The following is a 21,732-nucleotide window of genomic DNA, read 5'->3' on the forward strand; positions in this document are numbered from 1 at the left end:
CACGGGCCGGGCTCACGGCGTCGGGCGCCGCGATTTTTTTCATTATGTTTCCTTTTCTTTTTTTTTGCATAAAAATACTAAAAATTAGTTTAATTTATTATATTTTATATAATTATGTATAGTTTATACTTATAAATATTATGTACACTAATATTATTATATATTATTTATAACATATATTATATGTAAAATATTTATATATATTTATAATCTATATGTAAAGAGATGAGAAAATGAATTTAAGTAGCATTGTCCGTTGGGCGCAATAGAGAGAGCACAGTACAGCTGTTTTTGTACATATACTATACTTATATACTAAGAGAAGAGATATTACACACAGCATAGTTTACACATATAAGCATTGAGAGTATACTATATTATGAGGAGTAGTACAGGTATATAAGAGAGAGTATACCTTTATAAGTTAGGGAGTAATACATATTATTCATATATAAATAAGCAGGTGCTATACCTATATATACTGTCATATAAGAAGTAAAGAGTATACAAGATAGGAGAGTTTATATATATATATATATACTAAGGAGAGAGAGTATACACACAAACTATTATACATAATATAAGAGAGAGTATACTTATATATAACATATATACTTAGAGAGGAGAGTATATATATACACACACATTATATCTATACATATATTAAGAGAGTGTATACTTATATATACTTATAATAGAGAGACTTACATATATATAGATGAGTATTACTCTATATTATACATATATACTGAGAGGAGAGTATACACACAACACATCATATTATACATATATAAGAGAGATATACTTTATTAATACATATATTACTAAGAGAGTAAGATATAACACACATCTATATTATACATATATAGAGAGTGTATACCTATATATACTTGTATATAGAGAGAGTATAAACATATATAAGAGAGAGTGTATACTTATTGATTACATGTATAGTATAAGAAGAGTATATATTACATACATCATACATAATTATATATATAAGCAGAGAGTATATATACAGACTATCTATAATATATAGAAATATATTATATATACATATATTATTATATATATATATATATATATATATACATATATTATACATATATAAAAATATATTATATATACATATATTATACATATATAATACATATAAAAAATAAAAAAAAATAAAAAAAATACTATTCCGGGCCGGGCCGGGCACAAAAAAGGCGGCCCGGGCCCGGCCCGGAGCCCGGACTTGGCCCGGGTTTCCGGGCCGAGGCCGGGCCGGGCCGGGCCACGGCCCGGCCGGGCCCGGGCCGGTGGGCTTTTTGGACACCCCTACTCACGGGGAAAGGATAGACTACAGGAAGGAGGTTTCAAGTGATGTCGTGCTTCTGGAAAGCAAGTTGGCAATATAATAATCAAAGTGTTTGGGGGAGAGAATCATAAAGACTTGTGAAAAGGAGTAGGACCTTTTCTATGTTGCTAATTTCATCATAAATTTACTCAGTTTTACGGTGGGCCCCCGCAAGCCAAAAAGCATTTCCGTTTTAAATATCCTAAGCTTCTTTGTTTGGTGACCCACCTCAATGATATTGCTTGGAGTTTGAGCATTTTTTTAATTTGTTCTGGCTTTTTAAGTGAGTTAATTGCAAATACTTCGCCTGTACTATGATGATGTAGCCACTTAAATCATGTATAACCTTTTGTTAGCATCTATGTTTTCTGAATCTCAAACAATCTTAATTTTACCCTCAATTTGGAGGGCAATTCAGTATTTTTTTTTTAGCGAAGGACAAATTAATTTAGATTCCCACATGATATCGTTAACTATCTTGTAAAACAATATTGTTTGGAGTTGAAGAGTTTAAATGTTAATAAAATAGGACATTAATTTATCATTACACGATTCGCACATGATATCTTTAACTATCTTGTAAAACAATATTGTTTGGAGTTGAAGAGTTGAAGTGTTAATAAAATACTTTGGAGTGAATAAATAGCTATAACTGTAGTAAAGAATATGCTTTTGCAATTAACTCTTTTAAGTTAGACAATATTTTACACTTTTACATGTAGAATTTTCCTAATCTCATTTTGTTTTCTTATGGAAATTTCTGCTTAGCTTTCAAATCATTGACTACTATCTTTCCTTCTAGTTTCTACGTGATGAGAGCAGCGCGCATAAGTTGGGGATACTTTCATACTTATCATGGTGTACAAAGAGATCTAGAGTTACTCTATTACCACTAAAGTCCAACACCGGTAACTTCTCTCCTTACAGAGAAAAAAAATAGGATTCAGATCCTCTTCACTATCTAAAATGTAGTGGATGGACCACTATATAATCACAATAATTGATTATCTAGTTGGTGGTTGTGATTTTTTTAGTGCAAATTAGGAATGAGTGCAATACACGGTGGTATGGTAAGTGTTAGATTTAGATTGTATCATAACCACCTATTAAGTAATCAACGATTGAAATTAAAAGTTTCTCTCCACTACTTTTTTGTAGGGAAGAGGATCCAAATTCAAAAAAATAGCATAGTTTCAAAAAGACTCTCATTAAAAAAAAATTCTCATGATCCACATGCATCGCAGGAGAATTACTTAGATTTTTATACTTTTATTTATGACATGTAGGCTCGTGTTACTTTCTTTAGGGTGGCTCAACCTATCTAGTCTACTCTCCATGTGGTGTAAACTTAGAGAGTTATAATTGAACAATTATATATACTTGAAATTGTATTAAAGAATCCATCTTGTTACTTTATATTTTGTTGTGAACGTTGACTTCACCATCTTCATAATTGCAATTTGAGATTGCTTGTCCGCTTGAAATTCACTCACAAACCGTGTGAATCTCATTTCTATAATTTCACTTGAACGAGACAAGGACACGTTGATGCAACTCATGGACTTTATATGGGCTTTCATGGATTCGCAAAAGCAAATGAAATTCCAATAATAATTAAGCAGTCCTACGAACTTCGAAAGTTTTTCTCTCAATGTATGGATTGAGCTATTTCAACGGACGATCCGCTCCATTTATCATGATCTAGATGTCTTAAAACACCTACAAAATAAAAATCATGACATTTGAATATTTCCAACACATATTTTTCATCGTCTCTTTGGTTGCGTTGTCATAAAACCGTTAATTTTACTATCACTTGATGCATTAGTAAATAAAACCGAATATGCCTAATTTTTTGTTTTCATGTCATCCAAATCATATAGATCAAAATAAACGGAGTGGATCAAGTGAATTAATTGCGTATAATCTAATTTTGAAGGTGTATCCCCAGATTCAATCTAAGTTGACTCCTTAAAATCATATTTCCCGTGCCTCTTTCCTGGCCACTACTGCAGAAGCTGATATTGGTCACGGCTGGGAAATGTCAATACTACAAAAAGAATCAACAGTGCTTATAGAAAAGTAGAGAAGCGTATTCTAGCAATAATCACGAGCTCATTATCAGAGGAAGTTACTTTGCAGCAAATAAGAAAAGAAAAAGAAAACAAATGTACAATAACAATAGCGAATAGCATGAAATATTCATCTCCAAGAGATTTTCTAATTATGCATCAATTAGGAATCTCTTTGTCACATCTAAAATAATCAAATATTTTATATTATCAAAGGAATGAGAGAATATGCATTCCCTATTCCCTAGCGACATTGAGCAAGTAAAGAATTATATAGATATGAATGAAGTAAGCGGGAACGTACGGTAGATTACTGATAATGGAAAACAGAAAATGAAAAACAGTCTGCACTGTTAACTGATAGAGTGGGAAAAAAGGTTTGCATTTCGCAAAGATAATACTGTACAGAGGCAGCAGGCAAAATAACAAAACAAAACAAAACAAAAGACACATTTTCTTTCCAAATGAAATGTGAAGGGTCGATTAAGATCAGAAAGGGGAAAATATTAGAAAGACCACTAAAAAACAGTGCTTTCTGCATCTCCTTCAGCCTCCTTTCTGCTTAGTGTTTCCCTGTAAATCTTATACAACATACATAGCAATGAGACTTGGAGAGGGACAAAGATCGACATGAACCTTGAACCCTAAACCGTTCTTCAAACGATAAAAACCATGACCCATGAGCTCAGGGTAGTGATATTCTTGTTCTCGAAGCTATAAAACAGAGGAAGATGACGATGAAGGAATCCTTCGAGAACTTGAAGGACTTTCATGGCTACCAGAGGATTTATTTGACAGCCGGCGTTTGTATCTTTTGAGTACAGAAGCCAAGTTTTCTTTCCCTTTGGGAAACGCAACATCTCCTGCTGCAGTGCCAGTTCGTCCTTTTCGTCCTGAAACTGCAATCTCTACATCTTTGATGATTTCAAGGACCATGCTTGTGCTGGTTAAGGGTTTACTTGGGGGTTTCTCTGTGGATCTTAGAAACCCATTTTGTGAAGATGCAGTGAAATTTCTTGCTGCTTCTGTTGCTTTTTCAACACAGAAACAAGGAGGGAGAGGTTGTCGAGGCTTGGAAAATGCAGGTTCAATTATTCCCTGTATTGGATGAGACATCTCAATGAGGAGAAAGTTTTAGATGTTACATGAACATGAAAAATCTTGTAATAATCAAATGTATACAGAAGATTGTAACTAAAAGGAAAAAGATCACATAAACCATCCAATGCATAAAAGGTCAAATCTCCTAGATGCTGGCTACAAAGAAAATACAAGGCCAGGTGGTGATTATTAGGATGATGCTTCACGTTGCAACTGCAATGTAGATAAAAGACTGCAAAACTTCGAGTAATATAATTATTTATCCTGGTTTTCAACAGTGGAATTACTATATGTTGGGGAATTTTACTCTCCCCACCTACTACAATATGCGCAACTTGAAAACCAACCCACAATCAACAAGATAGAAAAAAAACCACAATCAAGAAGAAATAACACCAAGATTTATGTGGTTCGGTCGACCAACTTCGACCTACATCCACGAGGCAACAATACGAGAAATCCACTATGTATCAGGAAGAACTACAAGAGGAACCACTCAACTCTCGTCTCTCAATCTCTCAACCTCACATACATAATCAGCTCTCATATTCTCTCCAAAGCCCTTTCCTTACAATCTTTTTAACGGACAAAGACTGCGAAACCCTCGCCTCTCACACAATATTCTTGAATCAGGCTACGCTCTCTGCTAACCTTAAGAGTATAAGAATGTTGGTCATCTCTCCTCTCCTTAGTTTTTCCTCCAACAATAGAAGAATATATATAGGAAAATCAAAATCTTATCTCTAACCTAACTTCCTAATTAGAATAGGATTCAAACTCCTAATTATGATGAGACTCAATCTCCTAATCATGATAAATCTCTAATCCTATCTAATTCTCATGAAGTTATACAAAGAATCAAAGACACAATCCCAACACTATAGCCTTCCTTGGGGACGTGAACATTTACCAGAGTACGTAAATTGATTGGATCTCCCTTTGCTTCTTTTTCCTATATCATTTCAATCTTGTAATATCATACGCACACGGCTTCATGAATGAATAAAACCCAAATCCAACCCATGGTCACTGAGGTTTGAGGAAGATGTGGTTTGTAAATGCTAGAACTAGGCTTGAATTCTTAAAACTTTGTTTTTTTTTCGCTCAGTACAGTAAGAGTAAGTAAGCATATCTCAGTCAAGAGCAGGTGAGGTGCAATTAGCTCAGCCTTATTAGCCCGCTCCTAAATTCCATTGTTGGTTAAGCTTCAAACTGAAACAGGAGCTGAACCATGCACTCTTAAGCTTGCACGATTGATAAAATTTCCACTTACTCGTCATGTTCTCTTTTAGTGGTCATTGCCAAACATGAGTGTTTAGAGATAATTAGAGGGAGCTCTCAGATCATGTTCATTGAGGACCCACACATTTCAGATGCTCCGTTCTACAAACGGTTAAGGAGTTTGTTCGTACCATGTGCTGTATTCTAAATTCAACCAAAACCCCTCATTGTATCACTAGGAGCCATATCCATGTGTTACTAAGCTGCACTTATTATCTAAGTTGGCATTGCATATGTTATATGTCCAACACTAATTATATATAAGCAAAAAATAAATATAGCGTGATGAGTAAATTGTACCTGAAGACGGTTTAGAACGTATGTGTATTTTCCCCATAACTCTGGCCGACTCTCTACAAGCGATAATTCTAAAATACGGCGAATGCACCACACACCAAAGCTTACAATTAGGGCCACTTGCCATACACACGCATCTCCACAACTAGGAATTGACTGGAAGCAAGAGATATCTACATCTTCTTTATCTGCTCTGTATTTCTCCGAGGAAGCAATCTGATCAATTAGCTCCTCGTCAAACCCACCATTCTGTTTAAATAACCACTCTGAGCCCTCCAATTTCAGCAGCTTCATGATGCAAACCCTTAGAGATAGAAGCAGCTTGGCACCGGATTCTGCATAAGGAAAGGTCTCTTTGGGAGGAATACTGGATCTTCCAAAAGCTCCATCACTTCCCATCTGACTTTTACCTGCCACACCAAAAAATTGCTCGAAAGGTTGCCTAGACCAAAGCGATTTGGTGTCTGGATTTAAACCAAAAATATCTCTATGCATCTTGGGTGGAGAAAGCTGATCAAATGCTAAAGGAACTCCAGCTCTTGAAGCAGGGTTCAAATATTGCGATTGATCGGATGCCCACCTACCTGAGGATGGGCGAGGGCCAATTGGAGCACCTCTTTTTGCTTCATTCAAATATGCATTTCTTCCTAAAGCAATAATAGCCGAAATGTCAGGTGAACTGTGATATTTCTTTGTATAGGCAGAAGAATTAACACTGTCACTAGCTTCACCAAATGATGATTCATAGTAAGTCGCTGCAGTCTGTAATCTGTTCATGCTAGACAAAACTGGATTTTGTAAACTAGAAGTTCCCAATGCACCAAGTTCATTTTGTGCATGGTTATACAAAATTTGATCCCTTAAAGCTGACATAGAAGATGCAGAGTTGGGAGTTGGTGGCAGATTTTGTGAGATGGTTGAGGAATAAGGAGCTCTTGTTGCACCAAGTTCTCTGAGATAAGAGGCCATCTGATAACCATGTATTGTAGCCGGTTGATGATCCTTGTTATCAGAATATTGTGGCAGCCGCAAACTAGAATAAAGCCTTTCACTAGGATCAACCAAGTTGTTAGATGAGCTTTGCACATGTGAAGTCAATGGTTGCATATTCTGAGACCACGACGAGGAACCCATCTGAACTCCAAAAGGTAAGTCTACATTATGATTCTTCATTTGTATCTGGGAACCATAATCTCTTGTGGTTGTAGGAAAAGTGGATCCCATATCAGTATCTGGAAAGAAATTCTTGGAGGCTTCTGTTCCAATGGCATCTGATTTTACAGCTGAACCAACTGGTCTTAGATCTGATCCCAATCCAAGAAGGACATCCAGTCTGTTCGTCACTGCTTCTTGTGTTAGTTTCCCATGAAAATCAAATAAATTACCCCAGAACTCATCTAGAACGGAAGCTAATTGGCGTCGTGCTGCTCGTCCCAACCCTGACAACCTTGACAAGCTCCCACTACCATTCAAACCATCCAGACCTTTTGACTTGACACTATTGAAAGATTCAAGGACCTCAGGAGTTGAAGAAAGTGGAAATCCTTTGAAGGACTCCTCTGCGTCCACAGTAAAACCTTCACTCTCTCTATCTTTGGGGATGTATGTCAGTGATCCTTCATCTTTCAGGCTTGGTTCCCTATAATCAATCCTTTCATAACTGTTGGCACTCAACAAGCATCCAACAGATGCCTTATCTGCAGTGTCTAACAAGTCAACTTCAACTGCAGACTTTGGTTCTTCTTGGTCGCTCTTCAGGGGCATAGAAGCCACAGTTATACTGGAACTCTGAGTAGAATGGTGAGATTCATGGTCAGAATCGATAGCTGTCTCAGGGAGATCAGGGTTGGAGTCCAGCATTGATTTCTCATATTGACTCTCCGCAGACTTCTCGAAGGCATTTTCTACAATAGACTCCTGATTTTCATCATATTTATCCACATCGACATTATTATCTTCTGCATCTTCAAGCAGCTCTGACTGATCTTTTTGCAAAGTACCAGTCCAGATATCTGCTTCCGGCCTATTGCTTGCAGATTTCAGTGGTGTAACAGCAAGATGTAATGTGAATGCTATGGATGCACAAGCAATGAGAAGAACAGAGTAGGAAATTATCAGATTGTTCTCTGTGCTTCCCATCAGATTTATCATCCAACTGTTATTTCCAAATAACATTTCTATTACAAAGAAAATGTTAGACGCAAACATCACAAGGAATGCAACCAGAGAGAGGATTTCCAAATGCCAAGAAATTTTGAAAGCACGCATGACAAATCTTGATGATGCCACACGAAAAAGGGGAATCACTGAAGACGGAAGCAGCATCGCCAGAATAACCTGACATAAAATTAGCAATTGATATATCCCTTCAGCACCAGCACTCTTGGCACAGTAAAGAGCTGGAATGATCATGATGATCTTAACTATTGCATGATGGACCTCAGATAGGTTAATACCAAAGAAACATGGGAAAATCACTTGTCTACCAATATTCCGAGTTAAAGCAGTAATCTGACTAGAGAAGAAAAGGACCAGAAAAAATGCAAGAGGTGCAACTGGACTTCTAAATATCTGTAAAAGGATAAGGAACAATGTGTTAGCTAAATGCATTTACAGTTAGATCGTGCATGCAGGATAATATATGAGATATTACCAGACAGATAACACCAATACCTCGAAAAGCATACTAAAATATAAGAAGAAATGGTGTTATAATAGGCTGGAAATACAACTGGAATTTCCAAACTTTTCAAATAAGAGAAGATGGCAGCACATTTTAAAAGTGAGAAACTGAAACTCAATAAATTTCAGACTGCCCTAGAAGATGTCTGGCAAAGGTTGAACAATCACAGCAGGGATTACCACAACTTCATGCACTTCTATTCTTGTTGGGTAGATAGGCCAGCATGTGCCTGTTTGACTAGATGAAACAAGTTTTCTGTGAACATCCAACAACAAAACTGAAGCAGAAGCTAAAATTTGCATCGGTAGGTGATAGGAAACAGGGGTATCCACTTAACAGAACTTCTGAACAGTGGATCAACCCTTGATCATTTGCTTAAACTCAAAATAACAGAGTAATACCAAATTAACCGCAAAAACATGACTTCTCCATACCGTCTATATGTCCAGTTATAGATAAAAAAGGAGAGACCCCCTCCCCCATGCCCACCACCCAAGAAGCAAAAGAATCCCTTCTTTCTTCACGCAATCCATCCTTTTGTGCTGAGGTAGTTACCAGTAATTTATTTCTAGATGCACATATTTCAGTGTTTGGGAAAGTAAGTGGTTGGGTCCAAAACTTGTTATTCACTCAGAATGGAGTGTCCCAGTTTGCATTGCCTTTCTTCCCACTTTTGTTATACATGTTGATTTGAAGCCTATACAATATGATTACATTGTGGGGCACTAATATAGAAAATATGTCCTATAGTTAATTTCTACTGTCCATATGTTGCTTTTGTCAAAATAATCTTATACCCATCAAAAGTATTCATCCTATTGAAAGGCATATCAACATCGCAGTGGCAATAGCTGTGAAGATTGAACAACTTCTATATGAAGGATCCCATTTTCAATCAAACAAGACAACACATCAACTGAAACAAGGTTATCAGTAACATATGAGAAGCACAAACGTCCATAGAATAAAAAGACAAAATCAGAGTAGGTACTAACAACCATTAGTAAAGATTTAGGAAGGTTAGCCTATCAGTATACAGGTCAGATTAATGCAGCCTTTAGCTTAATACAAGACACCTGGACCAATCAGGCAACATATATTAGGAGTAAAAGGCAATCAAGTAAAAGAAACCATATGACAAGCAAACACAAACCACAAACCACAAATATCTGCCAGAGCCTGATTCAAAAAGAAGAGAATAATACAAACCTGGTCCATTAACATGGAAACATCTGGGAAGCTGAAGGCAACATCTGTACTACCGAGCACTGCTGCTGCTGAGTTCATCAGCACGTAATTTGCCAAGAAAATGCCAGTAAAGATGAAGAGGATAGCAAAAAAATGGTCATGAAATAAGGCACCAATAGCAACATTTTGTTGTCTCTTCTGCTGCAGCATAAAAATGAAAGTAACCCGTTACAAATAAATTGATAGAAACAAGGCTGTTATGCATAAGATGAGAGATGAATGCATGAAAAAAATAGTTTGCACCCACAATTAAGAAACCATGCATTCAAAAACTCAAAAAGAGACAAACAAGATCTAGGGGATATAATCCAGGATGAGGTGGCTAGTAGTAAGTTAATGAATAAGAGGTCCATCTTGAAAACTTCTTGAAAACTACATAGTACTGGTAAGCATAAGAACTATGAAATTAGAAAATTGCAAACATGTGCTAAGGATTGCTGTGAAAGGGGAGACAATAACTTGCAGCATGCAATCAATTCGATTGGTTGTATTAAATGCCAACATGACATCCCAGAACGATTTACATATAAAACTAACTTATTTCAACGGTCGCGATTAGCACTTTGCTAAGGAAATTTCCATAATTCAGTCCTTTAGAACATCATTTAGGAAGATATTTCATATTAGTTTTAGAAAAATTAGTCTGTGAACAATTCAGTTCCACACAACCCCATTTTTAATTAGGTCGTGACCATTGCAATTCAAACCAAAAAAGGAGAAGAGCAGTTGGGTGAAATCATATCTTTGATGAGAATGGAACTGTTTCATGTCGTGCACTGAAACTTGAAATGATTACAGATGCATTAAAACAGATTGCAGGTCGCATGAGCTTACAAGGTATTCAAATTCATATTCAAAGATCAGCCAGCAACAAGTACAGTTGATGATGAAACAGTTGACAAGTTAAAAGGTAAACAAGTAATAAATGTTACAGGAAAATATAACCGGATTACCTTTACAATAGAAGAATGAATATAAAAGTTGTGCACCATTATGTTTGCACCTAGAAGGGCCATCAATGAATATGCACTCTCACCACTCAACTTAGGAAAAATGCCACTAGTCATAAGTGGAACCTCTGGTTGACTAATTAAAACCCCAAGCACATAAAAGAGAAGCGCGAAGGCAGCTATCCCTATATACAGTGCTTCTGCCTTGAAATTGTCCTGCAGTCCAATTAGTATTGACATTGTAGTTGGCGTATTTCTGGTAACATACTAGTATTGACAGACAAAACAAAGTGAATGAAAATTTTACCAAGAGTGCAAGAAATAAGGGAAGCAAGACAATGCCAATTGTGGCATAGAAGATAGATGCATATAGATCCATCCCAAAAAGAAGACCAAGCCCATGCCCTATTCCCAGAATCTGGAGTTTCAACACAAGAGCAATTCAATCCTTGGCATTTATTAGAACAACTATAGCTTTGCCTCTCTGCACTTTTCATTTCACATTTGCATTCATGTGAAAATGCAAAGCTGCAGTTATATGACCATAATGTTAAATGAAGCATACCATGGTTATATCTGATATAATCATAGACAGTTCTGCTTGCACTCCCAGTGACATGCATGTGAACCTGCAATACTCCTCACTGCAAATCTTTTGAACAAATGATATACAAATTTAGCATACAAAGAGAGAGTCATGTATTGAACATTCATAGGGCCCATGATACTTGAGCTATCAAAGAATAAATGCTAAAATATGTCGGGAGTAATTTGAATCACGAAGTACTGAAACGTGCAAAAGAAAGAATTAGAATAACGATAAACAACAGATATTTGTTTCTTTCCAATTATTTAAGCTTGTAGATAATTGGTCTTTGTTGAGTATTACAGAAAATGTTATATTTAATCCTTGGTGGATTTGCTAAAGCTTTCAGGTAAAATTGATCATCCACATGGCTGTTGCTATTAAAACACCATGAGTGAAAAAGATTATGTATTCAAACCTCATAATCGAGAAGTATGTCCTTTCAGTGTATCTTATCATCCATGTGAAAGAAATACGTATTATTTTCATGTGAGGAGAATATTGAATGTTAGAAGTACGTATACAGTTGTTCCACCATCATCACTAAAAATATTTGTTTTTTGGGTAACATGATATGTTTGACCGTCCCCGGAACTTGGCTTGTAGGATGAATTCTAGATTTTTACAGCAATTTGACGACGTCATTAGCAGAACATGCTACCTAAACCACCCTCTACATCCTTCCCACACCAATCTAAATCATAATTAAACAACCATTAGGATGCATCTGATGTTTCTTCGAAAACAACCAACAAATAGTTCGGAGAAGTACTCTCAGTCATTACAGCCTAAAAGTTAAACTGGGCATCTGGGTAATGTTAGTAGTTCAACCTGTGAGATAACCATTGTGCCCAAATTGATGGTTGTGCTGGACCATTCATAAAATTCTACTCAACCAGACTTTGATGCACAAGGAAGGCCACCAACACGTAGCTTAAACTGACGGAGAGAATCAATCAACAATGCATTTGAGAAATAGTCATAGATGGATTAAACCGTGTAGAATTTCAGTTTATCATCCACATGAGGTTATAACAAAATTACGGGGCATGCCTTCAGAGGGCTCGCAGATCTGCAGGATAGTGTCCTTTCACATAACAGTATACCACATTTTAGGCATGTTTAAGAGAATTTTCATGCACCAACCAACCAATTTAGACATTACTATACCACAAAAGAAATTTAACAACATTGTCAATTAACATGCTGAACAAGTGTAACTGCACATTCAAAAGAATCAGTTACATCTAGTCCAAGCCAGAATTTCTCCTCATCTATTCATGGAAGTTCTATCATTGGAAATGCAATCAGCTAGAAGTAAATGCTCCATTAAGAAACAGTAAGAGTTCCAGGATTCCAGCACAGAATAAAAACTAAACATTAGTGATGATTGAAAATTAAAAAAATAATAACAATACCTCTGCAAGATTCTTTCCAGTAGCTGTACCAATACAAGTTGAGAGGTATTGACACAAGATGGCGAAGCAATTGAAGAGCATAACCACGAACACAAGGTCAAAGCCAAAACGTGCCCCACCCTCAACCGCTGCCACCCACTTCCCAAGATCAATATACCCCATGGAAATCATAAGTGCAGGTCCAAGTGATGGAAAAAGATGACTCATCATGCCTCCAGAGGCCTGAGATGCCATTGCTAGAATCTTAGTTGCAGATATCTTGGGAAAAGCTAGTATAAAGATGGTTCTGATGAAGCCTATGAACTGATGCCAACTGATTAAATAATATCTGATGTACAGCTAACAGTGACAACTGCTCTATTTACTGGTCATTTACCATCTCGAGGCTTCCAATGTTAATTATCGACTATCTTCCAGAAATAGCACATAGCCAAAAATCTTGACATCAAAGTCATTGCCCAGTTCCAAATCTGAAGGACTCGATCCTAGAAGCTTAATTTAGTAACAGGGTTGTCCAAATATATATATGTCGGCATGGAAGAGAAATAATTTGCAACTGCTAATTCCTCTAGCAATCTGTTAGATACTCTTTTTTCTCCTTGATATGAAGCAAGCAAGACTCCGAGATTCAACAATAATTACTCCTAAAAAGAACAAAAAAAGCCTTGTATCCTGCTAATAAATCTCCCAGTTATTCACAGTACTAATTTAGCTCCAGTCACGAGCAATCACCTGCAACAAACAAATTCACCACGAAATTTTAAAAGGAAATAGAAGTTAATAAGAACTTATTTTCACATTAATCACTGCCTAGCTCAGCAAGTATTCTATTCAATAATCTTGATAAATTTCCCTATCTGAAATAAAGCAATATGATTAATAATTAACAAGTTATTCTAGCATTTATCTCTATTCAATAATCTCTGCAACTTTCCTAATATCATATAAATCGAAATAATAGATAACTAAGCATTCAGAAATCTCAACAACAAATTACAACTACAGATCGCTGAAATTGATCCCAAAAGGAACAAGATCCAGTGAGCTCAGCTCAAGTCAACCCGGACCCTTACCTCAACTACTCTCTCCCAAAATTCACCACTAAATTCTCAAATCAAGAACTCAAACTACAATAAAAAGGGAAAAGGATTCAAATAATACCTCGCTCGTTCCCGCCACCGGAAACTTCGCCGGAGAGAGGGATGAAAGAGATCGGAGGTCGCCGATTCAACCGCCGCCAGCTCAGCCACAGGATTCCTCGAGCGAAAGAGATCCCAAAAGTTACTTTTTTTCCTCGTTTTCAACTCCTTTTCTCTCCTTTCTCGAGAAGCTTCAACGAGAAGCAGCAGCAGCCAGCTAAAGCAATTGCCCTTCTCCTTTTTCTCCCTTTATTTAGGGGATATTTTTCTTTTTTAATATAGTTTTGGGTTTTTTGTATAAGTCCCTTACATCTTTAGTATTTTGAAATTCTTCCCTTGAATCATCAAAATTGCTTTAACGACCAATTTGGTATGTTTGGTAAAAAATATTGTATGTTTATTTTTTAAAAACTTATTTTAGAAGCAACTTGATTACTTGGGGATGGATCTGATAACAGCTTATATTTTAATAGTTTTTATAATATATACGCTTTGGTTTTTTAATAATATTATCTTATATGTCCTAAAATTATCTCGTCTATTGATAGCTAAAGTTATATCTATTTTAATTATTTTCACACATAATGATCTTTATGCAATAAATGTCTTAACTATTTTTTAAAACAATTTATGACATATTATTACCAATCCATTATTTTCAGCAACAAACAATTTATTTGTAAGCTCAAGATGCGTATATCTTACTATTGCCATGTAGAAATTGGGGGATATAATACCAATTTCAATGATTTGAGTGGCTAAGTTATAGAATTGGAGGACACCATACCAACTTTAATCATTTGAAGGACTGATTCGAAAAGTTTCAAGGTTTAAGGGAATAATATAAAAAACCATACATTTTTTTAATTTTGAAAGAAGCAGACTCCGTCGATTGGGCAGCGAATGGCTGGCTGGCTGCTGATCGAGGTGACGCGTCGCATAAATATTTGACGATCACTTGTATAATAATATATATCTGTGATTTTTGTGGTGACTCACATGGGAGAGGAGAATATTTATGCATATTTCGTTAATATTTGACGATCACTTATTAAAGTTTGATTTGGTTTTAATTAATGAGAGGATGAAGTGTGCAGTTGGGAAAAGTTGTGTAAAGTAATAAAAGTCCCGTGAATTTTACTTTTTTATTTTTTTGTGGGAAAGCGACAGTTTATAAGTGAGATTAAAGGATTGTTTTGGATTTAAATGGATAGTAGATCTCACCAATGTGGTAATTGTGAAGGGTGATTTTTTTTAATCCAAATTTGCATATAAAATTAAATAATGTTCTGAGACTCGTATGAAAAAGATAGGTATGTGACTTTCACCAACTTAATAAGTGACAGTTTGACTGGGCATCGAAAATGGAAATTTTGCTACAGATGCTCCACTGTTTTTAGGAGTGTTGAAAGGAATGAAATATAATATTATGTTTTTCTACTTTTATTCAGATTATTTACCAATTTTTAATTTAATAGTTGTTTCAATGTGATGCATGGAATTTAAATTAATATTCGCATATGTATGTTAGACTTTTAGGGAAAGTGAGAATATAAAGTTAAGATTTTTTTTAAGAAAGAGAGAAGAAAATCAATAATTTATAGGAAATTGAAAGACAAAGAATAGTCATTTCCACGATGTAGGTGATAGCTGATTAATAAGAAATTGTTGGGAAAAAAAGAGATTATTTGTCATTAAATATTAAAACCCTTAAGATTTGCCAAGTGGCAAAAACATGCAACTAAATTTTTTAGTTTATAAGTAACGTATTGATTGATAGTGTTGATCGATGATTTTTAAACAAAGTGGCCAAATATATTAATATAATAAATTGATTGAAATTCTTCATATCAGGTAAATAATTTTTAAATAGGAAAAATAGCTTCACAAAAGGGTACTCCTACGAAGGAAACTTTTGGTTTGTAAGTTGATAATTTATTTGGGATTTCTTGGTAACTTGAGGATACAAGAGTGAATTAATATGTTATGATTAATGTTCTTTATTAATTTGATATTTTAACTTAAATTTGTTATTATTAAAAGAATGCAAGTAATATGGTATGGTTACTGATTGTTATAGCTATATAAAATTGCCATTTATAACTTAATTTTAAAAATAACTACAGTTAATTGTGGATTGATTAATTTTCAACTACTGACATATTTTATACTTGGATAAATTAGCAAAAACTAAAGAAAATTTGACAAAAATGCATGATTTAATTATAGATGTTAGGGATAACTATACCCTTCGCTTTCTGAGCATCAACTGCGAAGAAGAAAGAAAAAAAAAAAGATAATCGGGATAACAGATCGTAACTATATACTATAAACGCTTCTCCAAGCAAATGATGGCCTCGCTCTAGAGTGTCCAAAAAGCTCACCGGCCCGGCCTCGGCCCGGGAACCCAGGTCAAGTCCGGGCTCCGGGCCGGGCCCGGGCCGGATTTTTGGTGCCCGGCTCGATCTGGAATAGTGAATTTTTTTTATATGTATTATATATGTATAATATATATATATATAATATATGTATATATAATATATTTCTATATATGTATAATATGTCATATGTGTGTATATATATACTCTCTCTTAGTATATAAGTATATATAAGTATACTCTCTCTTATATAAGTATATATAAGTGTATACTCTCTCTTATATAAGTATATATAAGTATACACTCTCTTATATATGTGTATATATAAGTATACACTCTCTTATATAAGTATATATATGTATAAGTATATATAAGTATACTTTCTCTTATATAAGTATATATAAGAATACTCTCTCTTATATATGTAAATATATTATATATCTATCATATAATATATAATATACTATATCCATAACTAGAGGATATCCGTAGGAGTCACCTATATATAGTATATATATATATATAATATTATATATAATAATATATATAATTCTCTCTCTTAGTATATATAAGTATACCTTCTTATAATAGTGTATACTCGTCTCTTATATAAGTATATAACTCTCTCCTTATATAGTATAATATGTGTGTGTGTGTGTGTATCCTCTCTCTCTTATGTATATAAGTATATAATATATAGTATAGTAATATTACAATGGCTACTTTTGTTCCCGCATTTGCGGCCCAACGGGCAACGGCTACTTAATGCGAAATTGGGCTTTCTCTCTCAAGTTATAACTTATAAATATATACAATATATTTACATATAATATATGTATATATAATATATAGTTACATAATAATTTGTAAGTATATACTAATACATAATTATATAAAATATAATAATATTAAACTATTTTTTAGCAATTTTTTATCAAAAAAAGAAAAGAAAAGAAAAGAAAAGAAATTTAAAAAAACCTAATTGGGATGTACTTATCTATTGTGATTCGATGAATTCCAAAATAAATTTATACTTGTAATTTATAAATAATTTATTAATTATTAATAAAGAATTTATTTTTATATTTTTTTTTTATAATTTATGTCATTTTAAGTGATTAATAAAATTATTATTTTTATTAATTTTTTTGTTTTTTTATAATTTAAATAAATGTAAAAATAATTGATAAAAAAATTTAAAAAAAAACGGGCCGGCCCGGAACTCGGCCTGGTCGGGCCCGGACCCGACCCGGGGTACCCGGGTCCGGGCTCTGGTTTTGCTCGGCCCGGGCCCGGATTTCCGGGCCGGGCCGGCCAGGATGGACAGGCCTACCTCGCTCCCAACCTTGGTGTGAGAACATCATCATTCTCAAAATACTTTGAGCTAAGTACTTTAAAAACCAAATTAAGAGTTTCGGTTCGTCAATAACATCTGTCCTTTGTGGGATTGATATTTGTCTAATTAGTTTTAAACAGTCAGTTGTTTTCTTGAAAAGGAAAACAATATTTTTTTTTATTAAATTTCTTGGGAAAAATGTTTCAAGGCCCCAAAAATAAAAATTGGATGTGGCCCAGCCCCACCAATTATCTTCCTTAGCCTTCAGCCCCAAAAAAATATGAAAATTGTGGTCCAGACCCAAAAGCCCATACGTATACATCTAGTGGGTGTATTTTGTTGCTACCTGCCTAAAATACCATTATCCCTCTCACAGGAAACCGGCTGAATGGGTTCTCTTCTTCCCTGATCTCTCCCAACGCATTTATGGCGAAGCGACGGGGGGAAAGCGGGGGAAAAAGCGCGGGCTCCCGCCATTTTACGGTCTGCTTCTCATCCTTTGTTATAAATTGGTTAGTTTTATCTCTCACTCTCTCATTAATGAAATTAGGGTTTTTTTCTTCAACTGTCAACAACCCTTTTGCACATGAAATCCCCTCAATTACTCCTCAACTCCTCATAATTGCCTTCATAACTGCCCTCATAACTTTCAACCACCCCTAATGGCCGCCAATGACTTGATTTGCATGGTGTCTTTAGGCGAGAATGCCATATTCGTGAAGCTAAGTTCGACAACAAGCTTTTATGAACTCCAATTTGATGTGTCTGAAAGATTGAAAGTACCTAAAGAAGCTTTATCCTTTATATTTAAATCTGAGAGGCACCCCAACCTCAGTTTTTCAGTTGACAACAATGATGATTTGAAGTGCATGTTGGATCACAATCGAAATATTGGTTGTACGGAGATTCACATGCAAGCTGCTGTTAATGTAGAGTGTTCCACTTCAGGGAAAAATCAGAAAGTTATTAGGGGAATGTAAGTAATTAATGAACTCTTTATAACATTGGGCTTTGTGTGATGTAAACATTGTTATTTTTTTCTTCAACTTTCAACCATCCCTTATGGGCATTAAATCCCTCAATGTAAGTTATTATTGATTTGTAAGTAAACAATGAACTCTGTCAGGAATAGGTCTATGTGTGATGATAAGCCAATTGTGATTTCAGGTTTCGATGGTAACTTGGGAAAAAATAGTTGTCATCTCTGATGGTTAGATGTTAACTCTTCATCTTATAGGTTAATTTTCCAAGAGATATGTTAACCTTTACATGAACATGTTAATTGTCGTGGGAACATGGTTAATTTTACACCCAGTTAGTTAACTTTTGTTGTACTATGTTAAGGTTTACGGAAAATGGTTAATTTTACACCCAGTTAGTTAACTTTTGTTGTACTATGTTACCTTTGGTCCTACTGCTGTTAACTTAAATTATCAGAAGATAATATAACATATTGTGCATGATATCTCACTGGTTGATTAATTTGTGCAGTAGTGATGCCTCTTTGAATGTAGAATATAGTCGTCCTCCTCCAGGAAATGCATCCAATTCAGAGAGAATCCAAAATGATTTCCCATCTGGTGAGGTTGTAATGAGAGCTGATGATATTCTCAACAACACTTCCAGCATTCCTCAATGGTGGCACACAACATTAACTGAAAAGGGGCAACAATTTGAGACTGTAAACGAATTGAGACTTGTTTTGCAGTAATATTCCATGGCGAAAAAATTTGACTATGAATTTGTAAAGAATGAACCCAAACGTATCCGAGTATGTTGTCGATATAAGGAGACATATGGATGCCCTTGGATGCTCTTTGCATCTCCTGTTAAGTATGGTAAAAGAATTGAAATCAAAAGGTTTGTGAATGAACACAGTTGTGGACAACATGCTAACTTGGCAGGGCAATCACGGGCATCTCGTAAATTCATAGCAGCCCAATTGCGACCGGTATAAAAGGCGCGACCTGAAATCCGACCAATTGATGTGCAAAAGGAGTTCCTCACTCGATATGGATTGAGACTTGAATACAGTAAGATATGGTGGGGCAAAGAAAGAGCGCAGGAGGATATGTATGGTGATAGTTATGAGGCTTATGATCAATTAAGATGGTAAATTTTACAGTTATTTTATTAAGTGTACAAATTTTTATCATAGCTGCTTATAGTACAATTGTTAGTTGTTGATTTATCATGCAATATCTTATCCTTAGATGTTTCATGTTAGTTTTCATTGATATGTTCCAACTGTCATTGTGGAATGTTATGTTTTATGAAAACTTGTGAGCTTTTATGTTAATATATTATCCTAATGTTCCAATGTATTATATATGCTTGAGCAGAAGCTACATTGTTGTACAGGTATGAGCAAAAGGTGAAGGAAACGAATCCAGGAAGCTACATATGCATTGACCAGAATGAAGGAAGGTTCAAAAGACTGTTTATATGTTATGCCGCTTGCATCGTTGGTTTCTTAAATGGGTGTAGACCCCTATTATTTTTGGATGGGACCTTTTTGAAAGACAGATACAAAGGCATGCTCCTGAGCGCCATAGCATATGACGGAGACCAAGGGATATTTCCGGTTACGTATTGTATATGTGATCAGGAAAATGTTGATAATTGGAGATGGTTCCTTCAAGGCTTGTGGTCCATACTGTATGAAAGGTTAGACCCGTACAATCCTCCCCACCAATTGGTAATTATTTCTGATGCCGACAAGGGGATTCGAGAAGCCGTTCGAGAATATTTCTGAAGCAATCCACTCACGATGTGTTCTGCACCTAGTTGAAAATTTTAGAACAAAGCTAAAGGATTTGGGATTGAAAGCAAAGGACACACAAGTTTTGGGGAGTTTGCTCCAATCTGCTTGCTATAAATACACTATAGCGGAATGGAACGACTACATGAAGGAAATTTATGAGATGGCTCCAGTCGCATATGAGATTGTACTCTGTTATTCGCCAGAGAATTGGGCGAATGCATTCTTCCCTGGCATCAGGTAATGCATTCATCTTAGATTATGACGTTTTGCAGTTGATGTTAACTATTCTACATATATGTGAATTTTTCTTTCTATAGGTTAACTTTGTCTGATATATGTTAACTTTCAGCAATATATGTTAACACTGATGTTTTTATGTTAACTTTGAGCAGTAAAGGTTAAGTTTTGTGGTTACGTGTTAATTTTATTAATTTTATTACATATTGGATGCCCATCATACTATTAATTATTGTGTGCTTTGCAGATATGGTCATGTAACCTCTAATGTTGCAAAATCCTTTAACAGCTGGATATGTGAAGCTCGATTGTTACGTATCCTGCAAATGGTAGAGCATATCCGAAAACAAATTATGAGTCGCCTGAACAATAGACGGATTATGGCTGATAAGTGGACAAGCTATTTGTGCCCTAAAGCTGAGCAGATTGTTAGAGAAAATATGGAAAGAGGACGTACTTTAGAGATTAAACAATCAAGAGATGATATATTCGAAGTGCAGTCACATAGAACTACTCACGTTGATTTGGAGAAGAGGACGTGCACTTGCCGAGCTTGGGACGTAACCCGTATTCCTTGTGTGCATGCTTGTGCAGTCATTACTTATATGAAAAGAGACGTATATCAATATTGTGATTGGTTCATGTCCGTAGAAGCGTTTAAGAAGAACTACGACGAAATATTATATCCCATCCCAGATTATGAGAAGCGGAGTGTGTCCAGGGATAAAATACAGATTTTGCCACCAATTACCACTAAGAGGAGGGGAAGAAATAAAACAAGACGCATAAACAACAGAACCATTTACAAACGGCCAGTCAAATGTTCTCGGTGCAAAGTTGTTGGTCACAATCGAGCAACCTGTAACGAGCCCATCTGGTGACTAGTGTGTTTCTGCTTCT

General features: G+C 35.4%; 1 protein-coding gene across 2 annotated transcripts; it reads right to left on the reverse strand.

Moving 5' to 3' along the window:
- Positions 3,749–14,351, reverse strand: LOC109849319 (protein ETHYLENE-INSENSITIVE 2). 2 transcript variants are annotated; one of them, XM_020419132.1, is made up of 8 exons: positions 14,140–14,351; positions 12,979–13,710; positions 11,540–11,626; positions 11,282–11,392; positions 10,978–11,190; positions 9,986–10,162; positions 6,097–8,664; positions 3,749–4,512 (listed from the first exon to the last, which is right to left on the reverse strand). In XM_020419132.1, exons 2-8 carry the CDS (start codon positions 13,210–13,212, stop codon positions 4,129–4,131), a joined length of 3,774 nt encoding a protein of 1,257 aa, XP_020274721.1. In that variant the 5' UTR covers positions 13,213–13,710; positions 14,140–14,351; the 3' UTR covers positions 3,749–4,128. The 2 variants fall into 2 exon arrangements, with proteins under 2 accessions (XP_020274721.1, XP_020274720.1); XM_020419131.1 differs by having other exon boundaries at positions 9,986–10,165.

The sequence above is a fragment of the Asparagus officinalis genome, chromosome 7, assembly GCF_001876935.1.
Source record: "Asparagus officinalis chromosome 7, Aspof.V1, whole genome shotgun sequence".
In the NCBI taxonomy this organism is placed as follows: Eukaryota; Viridiplantae; Streptophyta; class Magnoliopsida; order Asparagales; family Asparagaceae; genus Asparagus; species Asparagus officinalis.